Consider the following 27,498-nt stretch of genomic DNA (forward strand, 5'->3'; position numbering starts at 1 on the left):
TTAATCCAGTAAAGATCTTCTCTTCACTGTCTAGAGAATATTCTGCACTAATTAGATAACCTTTTAACAAAGATGTAGGTATTGTAGCTCTTGGATAATAACATATCCCTTGAAGTTTGTGTTTCCCAAATGGTGGGACTCTTACTAGAATCCCCATATTTTAAAGTATGGATGAGTAAAAGAACACAACGTCAAACATCATTGAATCATAAATAGTAACAAGGCCCCTTTTCATGTGGATTTCATCAGATGCAGAGTCTCGGTTTGCTGCTGATCTTTGAGACCTCCCTAAGAATTTTTCATCAGCATTTTACTATCTATCTATCTATCTATCTATCTATCATCTATCTATCTATTTAAGAGAGAGTGCACGCACAAGGAGGGAGAGGGGCAAAGGGAGAGAGAGAGAATCTTAAGCACAAGGCTCGATCTCAGAACCCTGGGATCATGACCTGAGCCCATATCAAGAGTTGGGCACTTAACTGACTGAGCCACTCATGCTCCCCTGTCATCAATCCTTTTAATATAGAAAAACGAAACGGTAGAAGTGCAAGAGTATCTACCTTGCTTAAGCTAATCTTATTTTACTTTTGTTAGAGCTTTAAAAGATTTAAAAAGTTGTTTTCAGTATGTATGAAGCATAAAATTTACTATTTTATCCATTTTCTCAAAAGTTTATTTATTTGTTTTTGAGGGGAGGTGGGGTTGCGGAGAGAAAGAATTCCAAGCAGGCTCCCTGCTGTCCCAAGTACAGAGCCCGACATAGGGCTCGATCTCATGAACCTTAAGATCATAACCTGAGCCAAAATGAAGACACTTAACCAACTGAGCCACCCAGGCGCCCCTGTTTTAACTATTTTTAAGTGAACAGTTGAGTAGGATTGAGTACATTCACAACTGTTTTGTAATTATCACCACCATCCATCTTCAGAACTTTGTTTTTGAGGTACACAAGTAAAACTGTACTCATTAAACACTGACCCCCCCCCCCATTTCTCCCTCACCCTGTCTCCTGGCAACCACCATTGTGCTTTCTGTATATGTACATTTGACTGACTCTCAATACCTCAAGTAAGTGGAATCACACGGTACTTGTCCTTTTGTAACGAGCTTATTTTGCTTAGCATAACGTGTTCAAGTTTCCTCCATGTTAGAACATGGGTTAGAATTTCCTTCATCTTTAAGGCTGGTGAACATTCCACTGTATGTATCGACCATCTTTTGTTTTTGTCTATTCGTCCGTGAATGGACACTTGAGGTTCTGCTGTCTTTTGGCCGTTGTGACTATAGATGCACAAACATCCCCTTGAGTCCCTGCTCTCCGTTCTTTTGAGTGCATACCTAGAAATAGAATTCGTGGCTCCTATGCTGATTCTCTTTTTGATTGGAAGAGCTGCCTTACTGTTTTTGTTAGTGGCTGCACTGTTTTACATTCCCACCAGCAGCGTACAAGGATTCTGATTTCTCCACCTTCTCACCAACACTTTGGCTTTTTGTTTGCGTGTGTGTGTGAGTGAGATAGCTATCCTACTGGGTGTGAAGTGGTATCTTCTTGTGATTGTTGTTATTTTTAGGTCTGCCTTCCATTTAGGGTAATACAGCTTTCCATTTACAAATGCTATGAAGTTTTCTTTTAAAATAATTTAATATAAGTAGGTGAATCAACTTGAAGAAAAATACTTTGTTCAGGTCAGGAGTCGGCCATCATTTTCGGTAAAGGCCAGATAATATTTTAAACTTTGTGGTCTTTCTCACAACTACTTAGCTCTTCTGTTACGGTGCAAGAATGACCATAAACCATATGTAAATGAAAGAATTTGGCTGTGTTTCAGCAAAATTTTATTTTTGGACACAGAAATTTGAATTTTATACCATTTCCATGTGTCACAAAAATATACTGTTCTTTTGATTCTTCAACCATAGAAAAATATTAAAACCTTTCTTGACTCACGGGCAGTACAAAAACAGGTTGTGGGCCAGATCTGACCTGTGGGCTGTAGTTTACAGATCCCTTTTGTAGGTGGCTTTCAGGTATGGCTACAGATGTTAAGATAATCTGAGATTGACAAGTTTGGGAAGTGGAGCATTAAGGAATTTGAGAGAATACACTGCACTGAGGCCACTTTCCTTGCGGGAATAAGAGATGCCAGTTTAACAACTTTTTTGGGCCAGGTTTGGCCAGGCAGAAGCAGGAAATAGCTGGACAACAGTGGAACAGAAATCGTAGCAAAGTTTCTTTCTTCATGGATGATTTTTTTTCCTATATTTTCTTCATACATTTAAGTAGTTTCGAAATTTTATACAATGGACCCCAGTTTATAACCACTAAAAAAACCTTTTATGAACATAATATTATAAGGAGGCCGATTTATACCTTTTTTATACCTATACAGAAGATTGTATTCCTGTTTTATAGAGTTAAGTAGTAAGGGAAGAGACACAATTATCCTTTAAACTCAGCCTTTTGGACTATAGGGGAGAATGATGATTACTTTACAATTATAGGGGGGAAGAGCCTGCCTCTACTGTTCTTTCAGAGTATTTACTCAGATCTATTATGAAACTAGCTGCTTTCAGCCTGAATTCAGCTGATACATCTGTCTGGGGTATATGTGTGTGTGTGTATGTATTTTCCTGAAGGTTCTGCAGAAAGAGTGTGTTAGTGTGTCCCTTCCCTGTTCTTCACAGAAATGGAAAGTAAAGGGATGGAAAATAGTTTCTCTTCCTACAGGAGGCACTTTTATGTTCTTCTGTCTCTGTGCCAAATCCTACCAATGTCCCCACATTTTTCATTTAGGGGAAAGGGAAAAGCACCGGGTCAGAAGAGCAGCATATATGAGGGGCGCCTTGGTGGCTCAGTCGGTTGAGTGTCTGACTGGCTCAGGTCATGATCTCACAGTTCGTGAGTTCGAGCCCTGCATCGGGCTCTGTGCTGACAGCTTGGAGCCTGGAGCCTGCTTTGGATTCTGTGTCTCCCTGTCTCTCTGCCCCTCCCCCACTCACGCTCTGTCTCTCTCTCAAGAAATAAATACTAAAAAAAATTAAAAAAAATAAAAACATTAAAAAATTTAAAAAAGCAGCATATATGAAAATTTGTTCTCTGAATATCTCCTGAGACAAAACTATCCTTGCACAGTACTTAGGCTTCATAGGACATATGATGCAGGCAAATCATGGAACCAGAAAAATCCATTCACAGCAAGTAAGAAGGTGGCAAGGTGTGACATCAGCTCAAAACATGGTGTAAGGAAGCCACTTCCTGAGTTGTCTGACAGAGAGAGAGAATTACAGTACTGAGAGTAAGGAAGCAGGTGTAAAAACTCTCAGCCTGTGAATCCAGAAAAGTCCTGGAAATATGTTTGCTAAAATAAAGATTATAAAAACATGTAAACTGCTTAGCTGCCTTCCCAGAAATGTGGACAGTCTTCCTTAGAAAGCACTCATTCATTTCATTCAGCAGTGTTTATTGAGTCACTCCTGGGAGCTCCATGCTGTGCAAGGTGTTGGGAGTAGATCCGTGAGCAAAAGGTCCCATTTTAGGTCAGTGGGAAAAGGGTTCCAGGCAGAAGGAGAAGCAGATTCACAGGACATTTGGTGCAAACAGACTTTGCGTATTTTGGAGACCATGAAAGAAGACCCATGTGGCTAAAGAGAGGAGAGGAGGTAAGGGTAGGAGGTGAGTTCTGAGATGGTGGTAGAGGGCCTTATACCCCAAGGAAAGAAATTTGGAGTCATTGAGGCAGTTTGAGCAGTGGAATGATATGATCTGATTAACTTAGAAGCATCATTCTGGCTATTGTGTTGGAACTGGGTTGTAGAAAGAGTGAGAGAGAAAATGAAAGGCCAGTTAGCAGACAGGGTAGTGGTGCCCATGCTCGGTGCTGGTGTAATTGAGGATGTGATAAGTGCTTGCCTTGAGCTTGTGTTTGGAGGTAGAATCTGTGGAAGGAAGTGTGTGCTGACGGGCTGGGCATGCGGTGGGCGGGGGGGGGGGGGGGGGTGGCGGTGCGGTGGTTGGTGGTGGTGGAGAAAAACAAAAAGCAAAGACCTCTGATGACAACTGGAGGTTTGGGTGGAGCTCCAGAATGTGAAAGGTAGTGTCATTTTCTGAAATGGGAAATAGCCAGGGAGTGGGTTAGGTGGGGCTGCAAATATGGAATAGCAAGGATTTTGTTTTGCATTTGATAGTTTAAGGAGTCCCTTCCACCTCCAATTGGAAAGATGTTTGAGCTAAGATCTTAGGAGAGAGCTTAGGGAAATATGAACTTGGGAGCACAAGACTGAATTTTTATATAGATAATAGGTTAATTATAGGCCGTGATAAAGATCCCTAGGAAGTTGCTGTGGATAGTATGTAGCATGTATTTTTCTCCACTGCCTTTTGCTGTATATCCCACAGCAGGTGTAAGCATTGTTTTTCTTCCTGGGTGGTCAGCATTCTTTCCATGGCGGAAATTTAGGCATATTCACGTTTCTTTCCAACTCCAGTTGAAGTGTAAATTTGCATTTCCATTATATTTTGTCACAAGAAAAACTACTTTATAAAATAACTTTCAGGGCACCTGGCTGGCTCAGTTAGAAGGTCATGCACCTCTTGATCTCGGGGTCATGAGTTTGAGCCCCATGTTGGGTGTGGAGATGACTTAAATAAATAAAAGTTAAAAAAATAATTTTTATCATAGCTCATTCTTAAGAAAAATAACTTCTTTTGTTTATTTTTGTGTTCCACTTTTACATGCATTGCCTGCTTCTCTTATGTTGCTGTTGTTCCTCAGTGTAAACTTTGGATTCTGTAGAGCGTGTCTTATTTTTCATAAAATACCCTGTAGAGTAACAGAGAAGGAGAATTAAAGTTTGTAGAACACCTTCAATGTGCAGCTACTGTGCACTTTGTTTTATACACTGTTTTATTTAATCTGCGGGGCCCTCTAAGCTAGGGACAATTAACTCACTTTTTCAGCAGAATCAGAAAGATGATTTGATTAGGGTGTGCTCATCTGTTCACTGTGGCATTCTGCCTTCCAAAATAGTGGAAAAAAGACTGCAAAACTTTCATGTATTTCAAAAAAAACTTTTTCGTATCTGCGGTACATCAACTTCTACATTAGATAATGGGGATACAAAGGCAAGCAAACTGGTCTGTGTTGTGGAAGGAGCTAACTCTCACGCAAAAACTGGAAATGTCAGCCAGTAGCTGTACAAGTGGGTCTCATCCTCTTTGTTCATGGGAACCCTTTACATTTAAGAAAAAAAAAGTTATTGAGGATCTCGAAGATCTTTTGTTTAAGTAGGTTACATCTGCGGATATTTTTGCCCTGTTAAAAATTAAAATAGAGAAATTTGTAAAAAATTATTTAAAGTATTTACAATAACAAACCATATTGTATGGTGACCTGCATTTTCTAGGAACAATAAATATGTTTTCCCCACTGAGAAACACAAACAAAACACACACACACACACACACACACACACACACACACACACAGAGAGAGAGAGAGAGAATGAGAAGAGAGACATTATGAGTATAGCCTAAACAGGTTACACTAGGTTTCATCTGTAGTGGACGAGTTCTTTCCAGGACAAAGTCCAGGATTATCTAGCCGCCGCCTTCTACCTGGGATTTGGAAGTGTGTTTTTGGAAAACCCTGAGAGAAGCTCTTCCTTCACTTAACACAGGGATAAATCCTGAGTGTCTACCATGAATGTTTTCTCCCCAGTCACCTTAAAGCCTAGCGGCTTTAAGCATGTGTCTCATGAGGGAACACGTCAGGAAAAGTGGTTTCCATTTTCGTTTCTTCCAGCTTGCTGATGTTTCAGGCAGTTTTCTCACACCGTAATTCATTACATTAGGCAAGGGTCACCTCTTTGCAGTGTATCTTTGTAGCAGTGCAGATCTTCAAACACTGGCAGTTGTTTCTGTGGAGTTACACACTATTGAGCGTTCTAGGATAGGTTTTTGTTTTCTTCCACATTCCTGTCCATCCCCATCTTTCTCATACTTCTCATGACCTTTATTTCCTTTATCCTTCGTATTTCTTCACCTAATTGATTGCCTAGCCCATATTTCCAGACAGTAATGAGTAGGAAGTGCTATGGAGAACTCAGCTTGGGACAAGGGAAGAAGCCGAAAGGTGTAGTTCTTACACAGGCCTAATTGTGCAGATGGACGTAGACTACTTCCTGCCTTTGAGCAAAGCCTGCTGTAGACAAAGAATCTGAAAGCTATTAGCACAGTGGTGCTTTAAGATGAAGACATCTTTTGTTTCAGAGTATGTTTTGGTTTTGTACTGAGCAGAACAGAAGCCACTTGGAGTAGTGTGGATGAAAATAGGTTAACCAGCTGAATGTTCCCGGTAAGGAAATAGCAACGTTATTGCATATTTAGATGTCAGTTTATTTATTGATAAATAATAATGTGTATTTGGATTTTTTTGGATATGTACTTCATTTGAAGGGCACATAGATGTGCTTTGCCCCCTCACTTTGCTTTAATGTCTTAAGTTCTGTTTTTTGAGCATGAGTCATAGAACGCAGTCCTTTTCATCTATGAGGACATTGTTGATATTCAACAAAGTGGGTGGGTTAACCGACAAGCTCTTAGTATTTTTTCTTGGAGAAGGCATGATTCTTAGATTCAGCTGCTGTCAGGAGAATTAGTAGGAATACTTGTTTTTCAGGGAATCTGCAGAATGGTTTCCTTTTTGTGGTCCTGGCTGCTGAGGGTGGTGCAGTGGGGGAGGGGCGTGGCTCAGGGTCAGTTCTGGCTCCTTGGGGCCCACAGAGCCTGAATTGAATCCTGGTTTCCCTGGTCCCAAGTGGAAAGGAGTGAAAGAGTGCAGGCTGCCTGTGTGTGTCATAAAAATTTTGGACCGTGGGTTAATTTTTTAATAAAAATATTTATTATATTGACACAGAGAGGTTTTCCCTTCTTAGCTTTTATATCCTCTACGTGCTGTCTACAGATTCCAGATTCATTATTTCTTTTGGTGTTTCATTCCTGAATTGATGGTATTTCCCTCTCACTTTTCATGTTACATTTGCCCTTTTCTTATTGACCACCCCCACCCTGTCTTTTTAGGAGGGGCTTTTTTTCTTTTCTGATTTTTCCTTCTCTGTGTTGCCATATCCTCTTTATTTTTCCATGTCACATACCTCCCCCTTTTTTCTCTCTCTTTCTGCTACCTGTTGTCTGCCCCCTTTTTCCTGCATTTCCCCATATTTTAATCACCTCCTTACATGTGAAGTTCGATTATGGGGCTAATAGAGCTAAAATAGACGATTATATAGTCTTATTCTGATAGTATGAACATTTGAACCAGCTAATTTTTGTGATTCTGATTAATAAAAACAAAAAAACTTTTACCGAACCTGTGCCTAACAGTGTGACTTAAATTGATTGTGTAGGCTTTTGTCTCAATATACATCATATATATTTACTTAAATGGGTGATGTGAGCTGTAGCTTGTTTGAGAGGTGAGATCCATTATAGGTTTAATCTCCACCAAATATTGTACAGATGACCCTTGAACAACATGGATCTTGGGTGGGGCATGTCAACCCCCCCTGCAGTTGAAAATCTAAGTATGTAACTTTTGAATTCCCAGAAACCTAACTGCTAATAGTTAATGGGAAGCCTTACTGATCACGTAAATATTCGATTAGCACATATTTTGTATGTTACATGTATTATATGCTATATTCTTAAAGTATGCTGTAGGAAGGAAAATGTTATTAAGGAAATCCCAAGGAAGAGAAAATACATTTACAGTCCTGTACCGTATTTATCGAAAAATCTCTGCATCGGAGTGGACCAGTGCAGTTCAGACCTGTGCTCTTCAGAGGTCAACTGTACTTGGAGATTTACTGTTTAATGAGCTTCTTGCTGTGTTTTGTGTGCAGCCGTCTGTGAAAATGGATGTCAGAATGGTGGACGCTGCATTGGACCCAACCGCTGTGCTTGTGTTTATGGATTCACTGGTCCGCAGTGTGAAAGAGGTAAGAAAAGAGAAGTGATAACCTCCCTTTGGAGGAACCTCTTTTGCTGTAACAACATGTAATTTTTTGTTATCCAGTGAGAATTTTTCTAAGGAAATAATACTTTTATTCGTCATTGACTATGTCTAGAACTTGAGATGTAAGATTATGAGACGTAACTAACAACAGGTGAAGAATGTCAGTTTTCTCCATCAGAGTGACCTCCCTTTGGGAGGCCAGTGGAAGTTCTGTTGGGCAGGAGAAAAGGAGTGGAGGAATGACTGGTCAGTAGGCATCCAGCATTGTCTGCTTTATCATGTGAACGGTCAGACAAGCCCATGTGAAACCAGTTTACCATAATACGAATAGCACTTAAACTCATGACCTATTGACTGCTGAAAATCTCCAGGGCTGATGCGCTAAATGAACTATTAAATGGCGTCTTGGTAGCAAATGGGTGCGAGTGGCATGTCAAAGATGTTTAATCTTCTAAAATGTGATAAATAACTAACACTGAACTATATGAGTAAAAATATGCTTAAACTGAAAGCAATATTACATAATCACTCATAATGACATACATCCTCTGTTTCCCCAGGCATTGTCATAGCATCTCAACTTGTAGAGCACTTTCTTTGTTGCAGAATGCTAGAGTATCTGAAGCTATGTCATTGAAGTATTACAGAAAAATAGTGGTTGACCATTTATGTATAGAGAGAGACTTTAAACTGCAAAGAAACCTTATATTTAAAAATGCATACTCATTACCCTGACGAAAACTGTATCATAGTATTTGGATTAAATCTTGAGAAGAAACTGAGAAACGAATCCTACAGCGAAGTTTGAAAAGTAAGATATATGCAGCCATTTAGCATACACTGGTATGTGTGTATATATTGCCATATTTATATTATTCCTGAAGTAATTGAGATTTCTTGGGACTGAAATACATTCCACAAATGACAGAGTTTATAGATATACTTAGGATAAATTTAAATGTCTTTCCCATATGCTTTTATTTTGGGAAAAAGAATTAATTGTGAAATGTTAGCATAAAAAGGTAAGTTGTTGAGAATGGAATGATACAAATTTCCTACATAATGTTAAGTTTATTTAAATACTATAGCATGGATAATAGTTCAATTTAAACTTTCAAACATAATTATAATTGGTGGAATGATGTTCATTTTTCTGGAAGTCATGCAACTTTGGCAGTTCTTTCATCCTAAGCAGATTTCAAGTTCAGTTCCTAATTGGCGAAGGAATTGGGCAGTTTCAAGTCAGAGGCTTCCAGGCATTACATCATTATTCTCAACAGTTATTCATTCATTAGATTTGTTAGTCCTTACTAAATTTATGGGAATCCAATGAAGACTTACATATATTTCACATGTACAGTAGCATGTTTTCAGAAGAAATTACAAAATTAATTAGTTAATGAATGGACCTAAAGGATACTTTTTAAAACATGAATTTGTTTCTTAAAAAAATTTTTTAACGTTTATTTTTGAGAGAGACAGAGAGAGAGAGAGAGAGGACGTGCGTGTGTGCATGCAAGCGGGGGAGGGGCAGAGAGAGGGAGACACAGGATCTGAAGAAGGCTTCAGGCTCCGAGCTGTCAGCTCAGAACCCGACACAGGGCTCGAACCCACAAATTGTGAGATCATGACCTGAACCGAAGTCAGATGCTCAACTGACTGAGCCACCCAGGTGCCCCCAACTTTTTTCCTTCTTTTAATTTTTTTTAATGTTTAAAAACATGGGTTTGTTTCTTAAAAATGTTTTTAGTTACTACCCTTTGGGTGACATTCTAAAACTTCGTTCCTTTAAAAAAAAAACAACTTAGCAATTTCCATTCTTGTATTGCAAATATGAATTTACGTGCTTTTAGAAGGTATTTTCTGGAATATTTAAATGTGTAATAGCTAATCTCACTAAAAGTAGAGTTCATGATTTTTCTTAGGAAGCATTGTCTACACAAATACAAAAGGAATAATTTATTTATGTTGAGCTTAGTGAATAGGGGCAAGTGCCCTGTTAACATTTGTAGTTTGTATTGTCTTTTTCAATCACGGAGTTTCAAAATATATGTTCTTTGTTCTCTTAAAAGGAAAAAAAGGACTTTTATAAAATGAGGGATCTTTTTCCTCCTTAATGTAGGATACATATAATTTTCCTTTAAATTGACATCTGGGAATCAGTTGTATGATAAAACACGGCTGCTTTTCCAGCTATCTGGGCTTCTGGCAGACTGGTTTCTGGACTGGAGACAGAGACTGAGTGGTAACTGAGTGGCTGGCATGATTATGGCATTTAACTTGAGTCTTTGTGGTGGGTTAGTGGAACCTCTTTGGAGTTCTTTTCTCCCTCTTGCTGATATGGACAATGATCTTTTTTATATTTAGCATTAAAGAGTTCTTAGGGCCACTGCTGATTGTAGAAGGCAGACAACCCAGCTGTGTCCAAGGCACATGAAGGGACTCCATTCTTTTTGGCTTGTCTCTTCAAACAGATGGCATTTGAAAAAAGATAAATATTGCACTTTATATATACCTGAGAATACACAAAAATGGAATTAGCATCATATATCAAGACCTGGTGCTTTTTTTCCCCCTAACATTTATAATGTACCTTCTTATTTATCAGTAGAAACTTGAAGGGGGGCAGGCAGGCAAGAAATGAACTTACCTAAGGGATTTCTGGACAAGATATGGTGATTACTTGATTACAAATGCAGCCAGCCCAAAGTCCCTATTTCACCTTCTTTGACTTAAATGATTGCTGACATCTTGGATTTTCCTTAAGGCTTATAAAAGGAACATCTGTTAGAAGTATATTATAGACTCTTCTAAATTATCCATAAATTACTACAACACACTTTTTTGTCACGTAAACATGACTTTCTTTAAAAAGTAGATACATTTGGTGAAACTTCAAATATTCTTATATTTAGTGACATTTCCTCTAAAATGTACACTTTTCAGTAAATCCTCCTTCAAAAAGGAGGATTGGGGATTTACTTTTTAATATATTGACTTTTTTTTTTTTTCCAACGTTTTTTATTTATTTTTGGGACAGAGAGAGACAGAGCATGAATGGGGGAGGGGCAGAGAGAGAGGGAGACACAGAATCGGAAACAGGCTCCAGGCTCTGAGCCATCAGCCCAGAGCCTGACGCGGGGCTCGAACTCACGGACCGCGAGATCGTGACCTGGCTGAAGTCAGACGCTTAACCGACTGCGCCACCCAGGCGCCCCTATATTGACGTTTTTAAGAAAAATTCCACTTGTGAATCTGAAACTCCTTTTTAGAAAGGTGAGATCAAGTTGCAAATGTTAAAGTTTATAAAATGTAAACTTTGAAGCCTTTGTGCAAAGTGAAATATGGATGGATTTCACTTTAGGATAACTTTCATAAAATCATCCAGTTGTAGGACCTAATACATGATCTCAGTATCTGAAAGCATGTAGAGGAGTCACTTGCCCTCTGCTTGAATACCCCTGCTCACAGGGCTCTCACTCACTCACCCTGTTGTGAGGCAGGATTTCATTGTTGGAACCCTGGTTATTCATCCTTTGTATGATTATGGTCCTGCCTAAACTGAACATTTAGCATACAGATAGCCCATCCCTTATTGTCTAATTCAGTGGGAATATGGTCATGGTGACTTCTCTAGAAAGAGGCAGCCACCATCTTTAAGTTGCATAATGAAACTTGAAATCTAATTACAAGCTATTGAGTTATTCTATGTATTTTTGTTCATCCACCCACATTTTGGGTAGTGAAGTAACTGGGGCAGCTATACAGCCTACTCAGACCATGTCTCCCAAGAATAAGAACAGAGGCAGGCAAAGCTAGGGTTTTCGTGAGTTGTCGGAGTTGGGTAGACCAGACCTAAGTTTGTTCAGAAATAAATGATGCATGTATGAATCAACATTAATAAATTGGAATTTATAATAAAGTATGTGCAGTAGGTTGGTTCAGCCCATGAAGTAACAGCAAATTAGTGTGACCAGGAATATAAGGAAGCGTGGTGTGAGAAGAATCTGGCATATTATGTGAAATTCTATACACAGTGGATTTGATACTTCCAAGAAAAGTATAAGCGATAGTTTTTAGAAAACATTCCTTCCATTGTAATTTTGTTATATAAAAGAAATACACATTTATTACAAAGCAATTTAGAAAATAAACAAAAATATGCAAGTATTTATAATTCCTCCAGTCAGAATGAATCATTTTATAACATTTTGGAGGATATGCTTTGAATCTTTTTTTCTACTACACATATAATGTTTACGAAGCATGGGATCTTTCCATTCTTACTGGAATCCAGTGTTCTGTAACATGAAATCTACTTGTATCCTGCTTCTCATTGCTGTTATGAAATACGTTACTTTGTAGACCTATATAGTTTCCCTGCATATCATATCAATGAGGGCTGCTCATTACATTCTGTACAATCATGCCATGTTTGTAATGTTACTTTCTTGATGTCACAGATGAGGGAACTTTGCCCAGGTCAAACTTAGAGTAGCAGTGAGGAGTATAAGGACAGGAGAATATCACACAATCTAATTTAAGACCTTAAACTCAATTCCTGTGATAGAGCTGACTGCCTTCTATTTCTCGATTAGCTGACATTTAGGGTCACTTCCAGGTTTTCCTTTTTTTGTTGGCTTGTTTGTATTTTAGCAATTACGTGATAAGAATCTATGCAGGTAAATATATGCCCCGGATTTTATTCTTAGGATTTAGCATACAAATGCAACTGCTGAGTTGTTGAGTATGTGAAAATGTAAAACTTTTGATAAGTTCTGTTTATTTCCCTCTAAAAAGGCTTTTTTAAATGACTTACTCCTTTGATTCTGTGTTTAGAAAGTCTTTCAGTACTCCCAAATCTTATAAATATCTATAGTTTTTTCCCTAGAGCTGTTGAGATTTTCTTTCTTTATACTTTTTTAACCATAAGTGAGAATATATAGGAGGGTAATTTTTATTTTTAAATAAAGTAAATTTATAAACATTTATTTATCGTGTATCTTTTGAGTGCTTATTGGTAGGCTAAGTAGTTGGAACTCAAGCTACAAAGAAAAATTATATAACTCTTCTGTTAGAAGCAAACTATTTAAAGGACAGTGGTGATCATCTACTTAAACATTAAAAAGTGATGCACTATGTAAATACCATAATAGGAGTAGGAACAACTTTACGTGAGAAGTCAGAAATTCTTCCTGATTAAGACAGAATTAGAAAAGCCTTCCTTCAATTAATCTGAGTGAAAAAAATACTACTCATTATAGTGAGAGAAGTAGTTTTGGACTAATTCTTGTAATGATATTACAAGATACAGAATGATTGACTTTTTGCTAAATAACATTATTTAAACTTCATACTTAATTACCAATTACCACAATCACTGAGCTGAACTTGTTTTATAGAAATAAGATCTCTGCCTTTCTCTGCCCTCTAAAGATTTAGTGAGAATGAAATTAGAAGGAACAGAGAATGTTACCAACCACGGATGTCCAACTCACATGCGCCCACACGCACGTGTGCGCACACACACACACACACACACACACATTTCTGCACTCGTGAGGCTGTTCAGAACATTTTATAACCTTGCACTCTCTAAGCTAAACTTAGCCTTAAATGGGCATCAGAGAAATACCAAAAGATCTGTGGGAACTTTACTTTTTGGCACTAGCTCAGATGACATCCTTATCTTGAATGCCATTAAGAACAGAAGGGAAAGAAAATGAGAGCAAAAAAGCAGACAGTGCAAAGCAAAAAAGAAGGAAGGGAAGAAAGAGAATGGGTGAGAGAAAAGGAAGGTGTAATGTTCATACTAGGAGTGGAGATGCTTGGTCCTAGAAAGGAAGGGTATGCATCTGAGAAGATAATCATTGACTGATCTGATATGGGAGAAGCTGGGGTTCCCACTTCTCAGTCTTTGCTTTAAAGCTTGCTGTTCAGATATGTGAGGTAAGATCAAATGTGTTGGCAGCCTGTTAGATGCTTTATTTATGAAACTCCTTTGAATTAATGCAGTGAGTGTTTTCATTCATCCAGCTCTAAGTGCCCTTATTTATACATTTCTTTGTTTTTGGTTTATCTACCTAGAGACAGGGAAACCTGCAATAGAAAATTTAAATCATTAACATGTTTTATATTTGTGTAACTCCGTAAATATTTTCCTCTTTTCCTATTTCAACATGAAGTTGGAAAACATTAGGGACTAACTGGTGTGGAACCTCAGCAGGGCTACTGCTCATACACACACACACACACACACACACACACACACACGTGTGCACACACATACGCATGAATTAAATATAATGAAATGTTACATAGGACTCATTCAAAAGTAATAATAAAATATGCATGTGCACTCTGTATATTTGACCCTTGAACAACATAGGTATGCACTCTGCAGGTACAATTATATGTGGATTTGTTTCAGTAAATACAGTCTAGTACTGTAAATGTATTTTCTCTTCCTTACGATTTTCTCAATAACATTTTCTTTCCTCTTATCTTACTTAATTGTAAAAATATAGTGTGTAATATACATTACATACAAAATATGTGTTAATCAATTGCTTGTGTTACCAATAAGGCTTTTGGTCAAATAATAGGCTGCAGATGGTTAAGTTTGGGGAATCAAAAGTTATATGTGAATTTTCAACTGTACTGGGGTTAGTGCCCCTAACTTCTGTGTTGTTCAAGGATCAAGTGTATGTCAAAAAATCCCAGACATTATAAATTCCTAAATAACATCTGTATCCAGGGGTTTCAGATAAAGGACTGTGGACCTGCAATTATTTCATGAAATTGTTGGAAGGATGAAAAGAAATAATGTGTTAGGCTCCTGATATGTAAGAGGCAGAGTGACTAGCATGTGGTAGACAGCCACTAAGTGATATTTGTTGTAAGAAAACAGGATGTAGTCAGAATCAGAACTGAATATTAAGACCCGTAGGACCTTGGAAATGTGATTGCCCTCCCTCATCCTTGTTTCTGCATATAAAATACGGGCCTATCATGTCCTTCTTATTTTTGTGATTTAAATGACACAATATAACATTTGGCATCCAATAAATGATAATCATTGATGCTAATCTCTTTCAATTGTACTGCCCAGTTATCAAAAAAAAGTAGATATGGTGGCTGACTGTTGAAAATGGAATAGTCAAAAATGAAATTTTGAATGGGGAGTAGAGGATTTTATCAGTTGCTTAAGTCATACAAATAAAGTTTCATGCAGTTCTTACTGAGAATAAACGCTGTATTTTAAGAGAGGCTCACCTTCCTGGTATGAGAATTAAATGAGAGACAAAGTACCTAGCCAGGGTGTGGTACAGTAAGTGCACATTGAATGATCAGCTAGCATTGTGGAAAATAAAAACGAGATATGATATGCTCTCTTAGGCAAAATTGTCTTGGGTGAGAGAGATAATTCCCGGTTGCTGGGACTGTATCAGATCAGGGTGCATCAGTTGTGAATAATCTAAGCTTCATTGCTTTACCTTTTGTGGGGTTCTTTGGGATCATACACAAAAATAAACTGAAAGATATTGTGTATCATTATCATTACCTTGCATATTATATATTTGAACTTTTAGATCCTACTTATCTTGCTTTGACATACTTGTGCTCTAAATACCAGCATTGTTATCAGTAGTTACTCAGTATTTCACTGGTCTCTTTGGTCTTAGTCCCCTGCTTCCTGGTGCACAAGGTCTATTTGTGAGCATTTCACAGTGGAACTGATATATATGTAAGGTCTGTTTTGCTCAGCATACTTGTAATCACCAGTCTTGCATGTTGTTCAATCTCACAGAAAGAGTTTGGGGAGGGTCTTCCCACAGTCCAGAGAATAGTCCCTCTGTGAGGCTTTCCTTGGCCACCATCCATCCCCTGCCTCAGTTTACTTTTTAGGCAAAATTGAGCCTGCTGTCCTTTTATCTACCTGTCATGTATTCCATTCCTGTAGAATAGTTTTCTTCATCATGGTGTTGACTGCTGGCCTGTGTGTCAGTGAACCTGTGAGGAGCAGAGCTTTTTATCTGAAGCTGCCTTTGTGTTCCTTCTTCTCCACACAGTGCACAGTGCAAGGCATACTAGTTATGGGACTGCACAAACATTGGGCTTCCAAGTAGAAGAAATAGGATGAAACAAACTACAGACGTGGTAGAGGGCCTTGGATGCTCGTGCAGTCTTATTTATTATAGAGACTTTAAGACACAGTGAATGAAACGGAAGAGTAGAAGGTGAGACTGGGCCACTAGACGTGGACCTTAATATACAAAGTCTGGAATGCCAAGTCGAGAGGCTGCCCTCTGGTCAGCGGGCACTGTGGAGAGGGATCGCGAAGGACTATTGTACTTGAAAGTTATTCTCTAAGAGAGGTTACTCTGGAGTAGCAAACAAAAAGGAGTGGAGGGTGGAGAAACTGAGACAGAGACACCATTCAGAACTCATTGCATGTCAACTAGATAATAGCAATGGGTATATTATGTTTGTGTGTTTTCACTGAGATTATGATTTATGTGTGTGTAAAATTAGATAGCTAGTATTAATTTGGAAAGGAAAATTATGTAATATTGGGGAAAATGATAGTTATTGGACATTTACTATGATAAATGCTTGAGAGGAATTAATACAACTCAGAGATACCATTTTTTTTAGCATGACATTAACAGATAAGGAAACTGAGGAAGAAAGAGGCAAGGCACTTTGCCCAAATTCACCAGATACTAAAGGGAGAAAGTATGGTTTGAACGCAAGTGATACAACCTCAAAACTCATGAACTTAACGAAAACTTTAAGTGAAATACAACATTGCCGAAGTCAATATATATTCCCACTCTGTAGAACTGTAGTGTGTCAGTGAATGATTAAAAGGTACATGGCGCCAATCTGACGAAAGAGATGGCTTGCTATTTTTGTATTCTTCTGTCATCTGGCCTAGGGAAATGTATTTGGTATGTAAATTTCATATTATACCTCTGAATTCGTATACCCAGAGATTATTTATGTGTGTGATTTTCTAAAATAGTTATTCAAGACTCATCATGCTTAAAACTAAATTGAGACTTCTGTTTCCAGCCAAGAGGGACTAGCAGGAACCTGATTAAGCCTCCTTCCTGAAAAGAACTAAAAAACAGAATAAAATATATTAAACAATGGTTTTCAAGATACTGGACATCAGATAACAAAATATGAGTAGTCCCCAAAAGAAGAACTTTGTTAGGTTTCCACAGGTTGCTATTTCAGGGAGGTTGTTTTGTTTTTTGTTTTGTTTAGTTTTGGTATAGCCAGACAGACTTCTTAAATTGAGATGGGATTGAGCTTCTGGGAAGACCAAGATGGCTAGGGTTCCCAGGGCTAGAGAGAGGAGGGGAGAATGCTGTATATAGAACTCAGAAGATACTCTGGATATCTTCAGCGGGCCTCTCTCAGATTTTCATTAGAATACTGGTCAGCATATGCATATGAGGAATGTGCAGGAGGCTAGAGAAGGGAGTCACCCAAAACAATTAGAAAGAATGATACTGAGAGCGCACACAACCCCATAAATACTTCCTTTCCCTCAAACCAGAATGGAGGACCACAGACTCTGTGAGACAATGGTTAGAGTACTTAGAACAGTTCCTTCTTCAGTAGTGGGGAATAATCAGCTACAGACTAAATGCCCTAGTCCTGCTGGATAAATTATAAAATCAACATCCAGGAGGTTCAAACATCCAAGAGCAAAGTTCAACAATATTTATAAGACTACAAAACTACTAAGCACTCAGTACGGTAAAATTCACATCTAATCAAATATTCTTCTTCAAACATTTTCTGTAAATAAGCAGTAGAGTATGGTCATAATGAGAAGTAATATCAATTTGACAAAATCCATCCAGAACCTACATGGATGTTAGAATTTGCAGACTAGGAAATTAAAACGGCTATTATCAGGATTTTCCAGACATGCATCAAGCTAGAGGGAAGATTCAAATGTGAGAGATGTGAAATCCAAATTGAATCTCTAGAGATGAAACATATTCTGGATGGAATTAATGGCAGGTTAGACATTGTAGATGTAAAGCTTAGTGAACGTGAAGATGTAGCAATAGAAATTACTTAAAATGAAACACAGGGGAAAAAATGTTAAAAAAATATAGGAGTGCATCAATGAGCTTTGTTAACAACTTCCACTGAACACATATACACATAATTGGAGTTATCACAGGAGTGGTGGTAGAAAAAACATACTTGAAAAAATGTGCAGAAATTTTCCAAGTTTGATGAATTCTGTAAAGTGACAGAAGATTGATGAATCCCAAACAAAGAAACAATGAGAAAACTATCTCAAGGGACAACATAATGGAATTGCTGCTAACTACATAAACAGAGAAAATTGTATAAGCAGCTGGAGAGAAAAAAGACTTTTTTTTTTGGTACAAAGTTAAAAAAGATAAGGGTCACAAAAAATTTCTTCTCAGGAACAGTGCAAGTGAAAAGACACTGGAACAGCATACTTAAAGTACTTCAACTAAAAAAAAAAGTCTTTCTAGAGTTCTCTATCCAGGAAAATATCTTTCAAAAACATGTAAAATAAAGTTTTTTAAAAAATGTTTATTTTTTAGACAGAGCACGTGCGCCTGTGTGAATGAATGCATGAGTGGGGAAGGAGCAGAGAGAGAGGGAGACCCATAATCTGAAGTAGGCTCCAGGCTCTGAGCTGTTAGTAGAGTCCTTCCTACACAGAGCTTGTACCCACGGGCCATGAGATGATAAGCTGAGCAGATTTGGGATGCTCAACTGACTGGGCCACCAAGGCGCCCCAAGCTTTTTTTAAACAAATAAAAGATGAATTCACCACCAGTAGACCTGCACTTTAAGAAATGTTAAAGGCGGTCCTTCAGGTAGAAGAAAAGAATCCATATAGGATTCTAAGAAGCAATTGGGTACTTAAACAGAAATAATTACAATTTTCTGTAGAGTTTATAGCCGATGTGGTAGTGAAATATATTAAAACAGCAGTACGGAGGCTGGGAGGTTCTTACACTGTCAAGTAGCATAATGTTACTTGAAGACAGATTTTGGCAAATTAAAGATGTGTACTCTTAAACCCTAAAGCAACCACCAAAAAATACAGAGTTGTAACTAGTGAGTCAATAAAAGATGATGAAATGGAACAAAAATATTCAAAGCAGCGAAATAAGATAAGGCAAATAAATGGACAATTAGAACACAATTGGAAAGTGATAGAGTTAAACCTGACCCTATCAGTAATTGTTTAAATGTGAATGGTCTCAACATCCATTGAAAAGGCAGAGATTGTTATCATAAAAAAACTTATTATGTATTGCCTGTAAGAAATCTATTTTAAATAGGAGATGCTAATAGATTAAAAGCAAAAGGATTAAAAAAGAAATATCTAGCTAATACTAATCAAAAGAAAGCTGGAGTGGCCTCCTATCAAAGTAGATTCCAGAGCAAAGAACATCTGGCATGAAGGTCATTTCATAATAAGTAAGAAATCACTAAAGGGGATATAACAATTCTGAATGTTCACACACTTCATAACATGGCTTCAAAATACATGAATTAAAAGCTGGTGAAACTGCAAAGAGGAATAGACTAAACCACAGTTATGGCTGGAGATTTCAGCACCTCTCAATAATTGAGAGAAGCAGCTAAAGTTAATAAAGATATAGAAGACTTGAATATCACTGTCAACATACGCGATGAGTTTAATGTTTATGGAATACTCTGTTGTACAATAGCAGAGAATGTACATTCTTTTCAAGTGCATGTGGAACATGCAGCAAGATAGGTCATATTCTGAGTCATAAACCAGGTTTCAATAAATTACATGATGTGTGTTCTCATTCCAAAATGGAATTAAATCAGAATTCAATAACAGATTTCTGCAAAGTACTTTCAGTAATTGTGTAATTCATTTCTAACACCTATGGATCAAAGAAGAAATCAAAAGGGAAAATAGAAAGCATTTTGACTTGAATGAAAATAGAAACACAATATATCAAAATTTGTGGAATGCCTGTAACAGTAGTTAGTGGGAAATTTATAGCCGTAAGAACTACATTAAGAAAAGAAAGGTTTCAAATAAGTGAACTCAGCTTCTTCATTAAAAAGTTAGAAGCAGAAGAGCTAATTAAACCAAAAATAAGCAGAAGAAAAAGAAATAATAAAGCCAAAGTGAAAATAAATAAAATACCAAACAAGAAAAGTAAGAAAATCACTGAAATTAAAAGCTAGCTCATTAAAAAGATCAACAACATATTAATAAGACTGTATCCACAATGATGAGAGAAAAGCAAAGACAGAAATGATCAGTATCAGGAATGTGAGAGGTGATATCACTACAGATTTCATTGATATTAAGTGGGTAAAGGAGACAATATCATGAAAAACTTTAAGCCAATAAAAACAAAGTGGACAATTTCTTTTTTTTTAAAATTTTTTTTTAACGTTTTATTTATTTTTGAGGCAGTGAGAGACAGAGCATGAACAGGGGAGGGTCAGAGAGAGGGAGACACAGAATCCGAAACAGGCTCCAGGCTCTGAGCTGTCAGCACAGAGCCCGACGCAGGGCTCGAACTCACGGACCAAGAGATCATGACCTGAGCCGAAGTCGGCTGCTTAACCGATTGAGCCACCCAAGTGCCCCCAGAGTGGACAATTTCTTAAAGGACAAATCAGTAAAGCTCACTCAAAAAGAAATAACACAAATATCCCTATATTGATTAAAGGCATTGAATCTGTAAAAGCCTTCTCATAAAGAAAATTCCTGACCTAGGTGGCTTCATTGGTGAATTCTACCAAACATTTAAGGAGGGAATAATGCCAATTGTATGCAGGCTTTTCTAGAAAACTGAACAGGAGTTAAAGCTTCCCACCTCATTCTGTGAGGTTGAATTACCTTGATACCCAAACCAGAAAAAGACATTTCAGGAAAAGAATATAACATACAAATATTTATCATGTTGCAAAGTTTCTCAGAATTTTAGCGATGTGTATCAACAAATACCTTGGAGGGTAATATAACAAATTGGGATTTATCCCAGGATATTAAAAAATAATCAGTGTAACTCACCATATGAACAGTTTTTTAAAATCCTATGGTAATCTAAATGGCTGCAGAGAAAAAAAAAAAAAAAACAACAAAACTTTTGACAAAATCTATTCCCCCAAACTGTCAACAAACTAGAAAAAACAAGAGAACTTCCTCAGTGTGATTAAAGGGCATTTCTAAAATGCCTGTAGCTGACCTTACACTTAATGATGAAAAGCCAAATTCTTTTACCCTAATATCAGGAACAAAGCAGGGAGAGTCATTCTTGCCACCTCATTTGAACATTGTAGTATTTAGTTCTAGCAAGGGCAATAAGACAATAAAGATAAAAGTCCTAGAGATTGGAAGGAAAAAAGTAAAAACTTCTAGATGACATCACAGTCTATGTAGAAAACAAGTTTAGCAAGATTGCAGAACACAAGATCAATTTACATAAGTCAGCTGTACTTCTTTACCAGCCATCAACTGAAAATCCAATTTGAAAGCGATACCATGTGCAGTACCATTCATAAATAATGAAATTCTCAGGGCTAATTATGAGAAAAAAATGTATAAGATTTGTATACTGAAAACTATAGGACATTGCTAAGCAAAATTAATGAAGACATAAATAAATGGAAAAATATCCTTTGTATATGGATTGGAATACTCAGTATTGTGGGATGCCTCTTTTCCCCAAATTAATTTGTTAGATTCAACACAGTTCTGATAAAAATGACAAGAGAATTTTGGAGAAATTGAGAGAGTGATTATAAAATTCATATGAAAATGCAAAGAACCTAGGAAAGTCAAAATACATTTGAGAAAGAACACAGGATTTCAAGTTTATTATCCAGCTATAGTAATCAAGAGAGTTTGGATAAAGATAGACAAATGGAGAACCCCCAAGCATACCCATAAATACGACAAAGTTGCAGGTAAGTTTTTGGAGTCTTTTTAATAAATAGTGCAGGAACAATTGGATATCCATATGCTGCAAACAAATTAACTTTTGATCCATACCTCCCACTAATTATAAAACCTAAGGTAAAATGAATCATAGAGCTAAATGTGAAACCTAAAGCAATAAAACCTCTAGAGGAAAACACAAGATCTTTATCAGTTTGGGTTAGGCACAAATCATTAACATACCACCAGAAGAATGACACCCTGCCCCCCCCCAAAAAAAGAGAAATCAATGAATTGCATTTCATCAAAATTAAAAAACTCTAGTCTTTAAAGATATTGTTAAGAGAATACGAAGTCAAACAATCAAGTAGTAAAGATAATTTGTTAATCATATGTCTGATAAAGGACTTGGGTGTGGAATAATATATAAAGAATTCTCCAAACTCAATAGTAAGAAAACAAAGCACCCAATTAGAAAAATTGGCAAAGATTTGTGGAGACGCTTAATTGCAAGCAGAGATAAATGAATGACAAACACATAAAAATAAGTTTAACATCATAGTCATTAGGGAAACAAATTCTGGGGCACCTGGGTGGCTTAGTCAGTTAAGCATCCAAATTTGGCTCACATCAGGGTATCACGGTTGGTTGGTTTGAGCTCCATGTCAGGCTCTATGCTGACAGCTCAGAGCCTGGAGTCCGCTTCAGATTCTGTGTCTCTCTCTCTTTCTGCCCCTCCCCTGCTCGCACTTTGTCACTTTCGCAAGTAAGCATTAAAAAAAATTCAGTGTGATATTACTGTCACTATGTTGGAACTTTCACATATTGCTGGTAAGAATGTAAATGGTACAACTACTTTGGAAACAGTTTGTCAGTTTCTTAAAAATGTAAACATATACCTATTATATGATGTAACTGTTCCAGTTATTTGCCCCCAGGTAAATGAAAGCATATATCCAAACAAAGACTTGAAGTCAAGGCTCATAACAATTTTATATGTAATAGCTCCCAAACTGGAAACAATCCAAATGTCTCTCAACAGGTGAATGGATAAGCAAGTTGTTGTATATTTATACAATGGGATACTTCTCAGGTATAAAAAGTAATGAACTACTGATGCATGCAGTATTGATGAACTTCAAAATATTTATGCTAAATGAGCGAAAGCACACAAAAAGGTATATTCTGTCTGAATTTATTTATATATAATTCTAGATAATTCAGACTTTTGTGACAAGTAGCAGACCAGTGATTGACAAGGGATGGAGAGGTGTGTGGATGGACAAGATGGAAGAATTTCAAGGAAGCTTTGGGCAATTTTGGGGGGGGCGAGTGATGTATGATCATTATGTAGGTTGTAGTGATGATTTCATGGGTTCATACTATATATAAAAACATGTATACTTAAAATATTTGCAGGGTAGTGTTTATCAGTTGTACATCAGTAAAGCCATTTAAAGAATTGAGCAATTTCAAAGTTATTGTTCAAACCAATTTAACTTTAGATTTTTAGATTAATGCCTCTGACCATGTATGCTTTATCCACTTGTAGAAAAATGGCATGTGTATTAAAATCTAAATTTAACACCTTTTACAGAACTAGTTGGTGCTGAACACTAATATGCAAAATGAATAAACCCCAGTGCATAACTTCCTGAAAGAAGTAATTGATATGTAGTAGGTAAGGTGGGGGAGTCTTGGGGAATAGAAACTATATGTCCAAAAAAGTGTGTTGATATTGTAATAAATATAATCCAGTCACCTCTTCCCTGGGGAGGATGCTTTCTCCCTCCACTGCTAGCATTAAACTCATGCTCACTTGCAATTAGGGATACAGTGAGGACACTTCCTGAATCATTCTACTTCCATCTTTGGGGGAACTTTATTTGGGGACTCTGAGAAAGCAGTGTCAATAATTATTGTCTCCATAATCCACGCAGATGTCTCAAGGAGCAAGTGGCCAAGGAGACAGGAGATATCCTTAGATAAATAGTAGGAGTACATTTTTATTCCTTTTAGTCATAGCAACCACATCCTCTCAAGGAGCTAAGGACTAAATTTATGTTGAACAAAGTTATCACAGCACATCGAGAAGTTTTGTTTTGTTTTTTGGGTTTTTTTTTTTTTTTGCCTGCCTATTTTTGTTCATTCAGAGATTTTGTCTTTGCAAAGTTAGTGTGAAGTGTTTTCCAACATAAACTATTTTAAACTCACTTAAACATTGTACCAATCTCCCTTCAATATTGTTACTATTTTGGCTTAAAACTTTAAAACTGGATTAATATACTTGGGCCATCATTTCTTGATTTATTAACATTATACAGTTTCTGTTATCTCTCCACCATAAGGGAAGTATGTATATGTTGTATCCTTACTATTATTTTACCACACCTGTTGGTTGACTGGATTTTGTCATCAGAGCTTTTTCTAGGAAATGTTCATGAGTGCTTTCTCATTGTGTACATTGTCAACCTTGCCTTACACTTAAACTCTGACAGAAGTAGATATATATTGGGGACTTCTACTTTTCCCTTCTTATTTTTATAGATATCTAGTTATTTTCTGTCACTAAGTGTGCTATGAAGAAGTCTGAATCTAGCCTGATTTCTTTTTTCTCCTCGCTAATTTATTTGATGTTTTTTCCCCAGATACCTGAACAATTTGTACTGTGTGATTATATATATCATTTATTCTGTGTGAACTTTAGTGAAAGTGGTGTGATCATTTGAGCTGGACTCAAAGTGCCTTCCATTAATTTTAAGGAAATTTTCTTGTGTTATATCTTTGGATAGTTCTGCTACTTGGATAGGTTCACTACTTCAAGTGTATTAATTTTTTTATCAGACTTTTGAGCTGTTTGTTCTTTAATTGGTTCTGTAGTCATAATTCTTTTCTATCTGTGTCTCTTCTGTTTTTCTTTTTTAAATTAATTTAGTGTTTTTATAATTGAGTGAGATGTTTTTATTTTGTCTTTAGGTTTTTAACTTCTTTAGCTAAGTTTTCCTTTTATTGGATATTTCTGTTTCATCTAATAGCCTTTTTATTACTTATATAGCTCTTGACAGATTGTTCTTTAGTTCCAAGACATCATGCAATTATCTTGTTTCCTTGACTATACTTTTTTTCTTGTAAAGGAGTATTCTTGTTTTTTAATATGTTTTGTACCTTGTATAAATCATTATAGTATGTTATATAGTTCCTGACCCATTTCTTCTTGTCTCCTGCTTGCTAATTTAAATGGTCAGCTCTGTCCAAAACTTCTATTTGCACTAACTTGGTGTAGGTGAATTTTCCTTTTCTCCCTTCCCAAATTACCTGAATTGTCTTCCTGTCTTAGCTTCTGTTTGAGAGCCAAGGATTTCAGGTGCTTTATGTTCTGAGCCCAAAAAAGGGTAAGAAGACTTGAGCTGGGATTTGGACATCTTTTGATTAAAGAGTCTGAGCTTTGAATGTTCTCAGGTTCTTCTTTGCATGTATTGTTCAGGATCACTCCATCTGGTCATGGCAGTATTCTCTTTTCAAAGAGGAGAATCCTGAAATTTAAAGTATTTCTCCCACTTCAGCTGAAGTCCACAGTGTCTGCCCCTTTGCTTTCAGAGAATCATGCTTGGCATTGAATTTCCTCATTTGCCCCATCATTGTCCAGCAGCGGTCTCCTCCACCCCATAATGACAGGCGTTGGCTCAGCCTCTTGCTGTCTAAGAATGTTTTTTCCTTATGTTCTTTCTGCCTCCTCTTCTCCTATTGCATGCTGGGGATAATTGACCCTGTGTGGTAAGGATCAACCTGTCTTCACTGTCTGGTATTTTCCCATCTGGTAGAGATCACCACCTCTGGTCCTCTCTGTTTTTCTGCTTTCTGATGAGTTGCTCTGTTGCCAGGTAGGGACGTTTATTCTTCATGTTTTCCCTGATTTCTCCATAAGCTGAACTCTCACTCAGCTTTCCGGGGGAAATCAATGAGACTTCTCAGGATTTTAATGAATCATTCTCATTCCATGTGTGATGTGAGGGAAAAGGGGTATGACCTTCTGTTTCATTCCTTGGCTGCTACTTTCAAATGCATTGCAGGATTTTGTGCTTGTATCCTATTTGGAGGGTCTGAGACTAATATTTTTTGTTAGCTTTTACCTTTTTTTGTTGTTGTTTATATTATATTTGCTGTGCCTGTTTATATTGGCTGTGGGAAGGGGAGATTCTGTGGTATGGTTTCAGTCTCCAGTGTTTTCTAGGAAGTTGATACCACATTTAAATGTTTTTGACCTGAAATTATCTCAAGCCACACAGAAAGCCAGGTGTAGGGTCTTCTAATAGAAGATGATATAGTTTGGGATGTTGCAGTTATCATTTACAAGTAATATTGTGGTAGTTTATTTAGTGCATATTACTAAACCAGGAAACACAAGGTCTATGAGTGTCTCATTTCTGTGGATTAAAGACTATGGTTCCCATGACCATACTTAATGTCATGGTTTAATGCATGCAAAATTCTTCCATATGGGCAGTGCTGAATGTTTGTGAATTCTTCATCTGATTTAGAAATAGCATACAAGGCACATTCCAAATCTTGAGCAAGATCATTTTCATCTTTAAAAAAAAAAAAAAGGGAATTATGTTCTGAATGTAACAGAGAGACTTTAATTAGAATTTAACAGATTAACTGTGTAATGTTCTTCAGTCAATTCATTTCTTGATTGAAAAATGACATTGGGCTAGATCAGTGTTTACTTATTTTTCTTAGTCATAGAAATCACCCTTTTTTTTTTTTTAATCAAAAATAATCCTCTGCTTTTCCTGTGGAGACCAGATTTATTGCTCCGAATTCAAAGACTTTCACCATAGTTGCATATTATCACCAGGGAGCTTTTAAAAATCCTAACATGGAGACTTCACCTGAGATCAGTTTGTAAGAATCTTTGGAGCAGTAGGACCCATGCCCAAGCATCAGCTTTTTTTAAAGTCCCCACAAAAATTCCACTGTAACATGAATTTTGTGAAACACTAGTTTATCATGAAGTCCTTACAAAATATTCTGGACTTTTTTTATAGTTAGACAAATCTGAGGAATCATTTCTTAAAGTATCTTCAAAATTTTATCCATTAATTCAGTTGTTGTTACCTTTAGAGCCCTAAATGAAGCCATTCTGGATAAAATTTACTACTGGATTCTTTTGAACAGATTTATAATGTATTAAAATTCCATTATTAGAGTAGGCTTTGCTTCCCTCTGATGTGGCAAAATTGGATTTGAAAATAGTCAACTTTATCTTGTTTTTCTCCATGTCACATATTTTTAAATTCTGGTGACCTCAGTAAGAAGTGTACATTCCCTACCGTGGGCAAAACTGAACCAACAATGTTTAGAATGGCTTTAAATCTTGGCTTGGTTACTCTATGGAAAATTAAGTAATAATCCAAATATTCTCTTAAAATCGTATGTAGAAAACTGAACTTTTATTTAGTTTTTTTTTTAAAGACAAATCTCACTTGTTTGAAGCACCCGTATGACATCACATCTTGCTAAAGTTAAACC

At 36.9% G+C, this 27,498-nt stretch overlaps 1 protein-coding gene across 1 annotated transcript in view; it reads left to right on the forward strand.

Moving 5' to 3' along the window:
* Positions 1 to 27,498, forward strand: part of FBN2 (fibrillin 2) — a 255,858-nt gene that overhangs the window by 10,053 nt on the left and 218,307 nt on the right. Inside the window, exon 5 of the mRNA XM_019422114.2 lies at positions 7,903 to 7,998. Coding sequence (XP_019277659.1) covers positions 7,903 to 7,998 — 96 coding nt within the window. The remainder of the gene's footprint in view (positions 1 to 7,902; positions 7,999 to 27,498) is intronic.

The sequence above is a fragment of the Panthera pardus genome, unplaced genomic scaffold (genome assembly GCF_024362965.1).
Source record: "Panthera pardus isolate Hobbes unplaced genomic scaffold, ASM2436296v1 HiC_scaffold_2, whole genome shotgun sequence".
Taxonomy (NCBI): domain Eukaryota; kingdom Metazoa; phylum Chordata; class Mammalia; order Carnivora; family Felidae; genus Panthera; species Panthera pardus.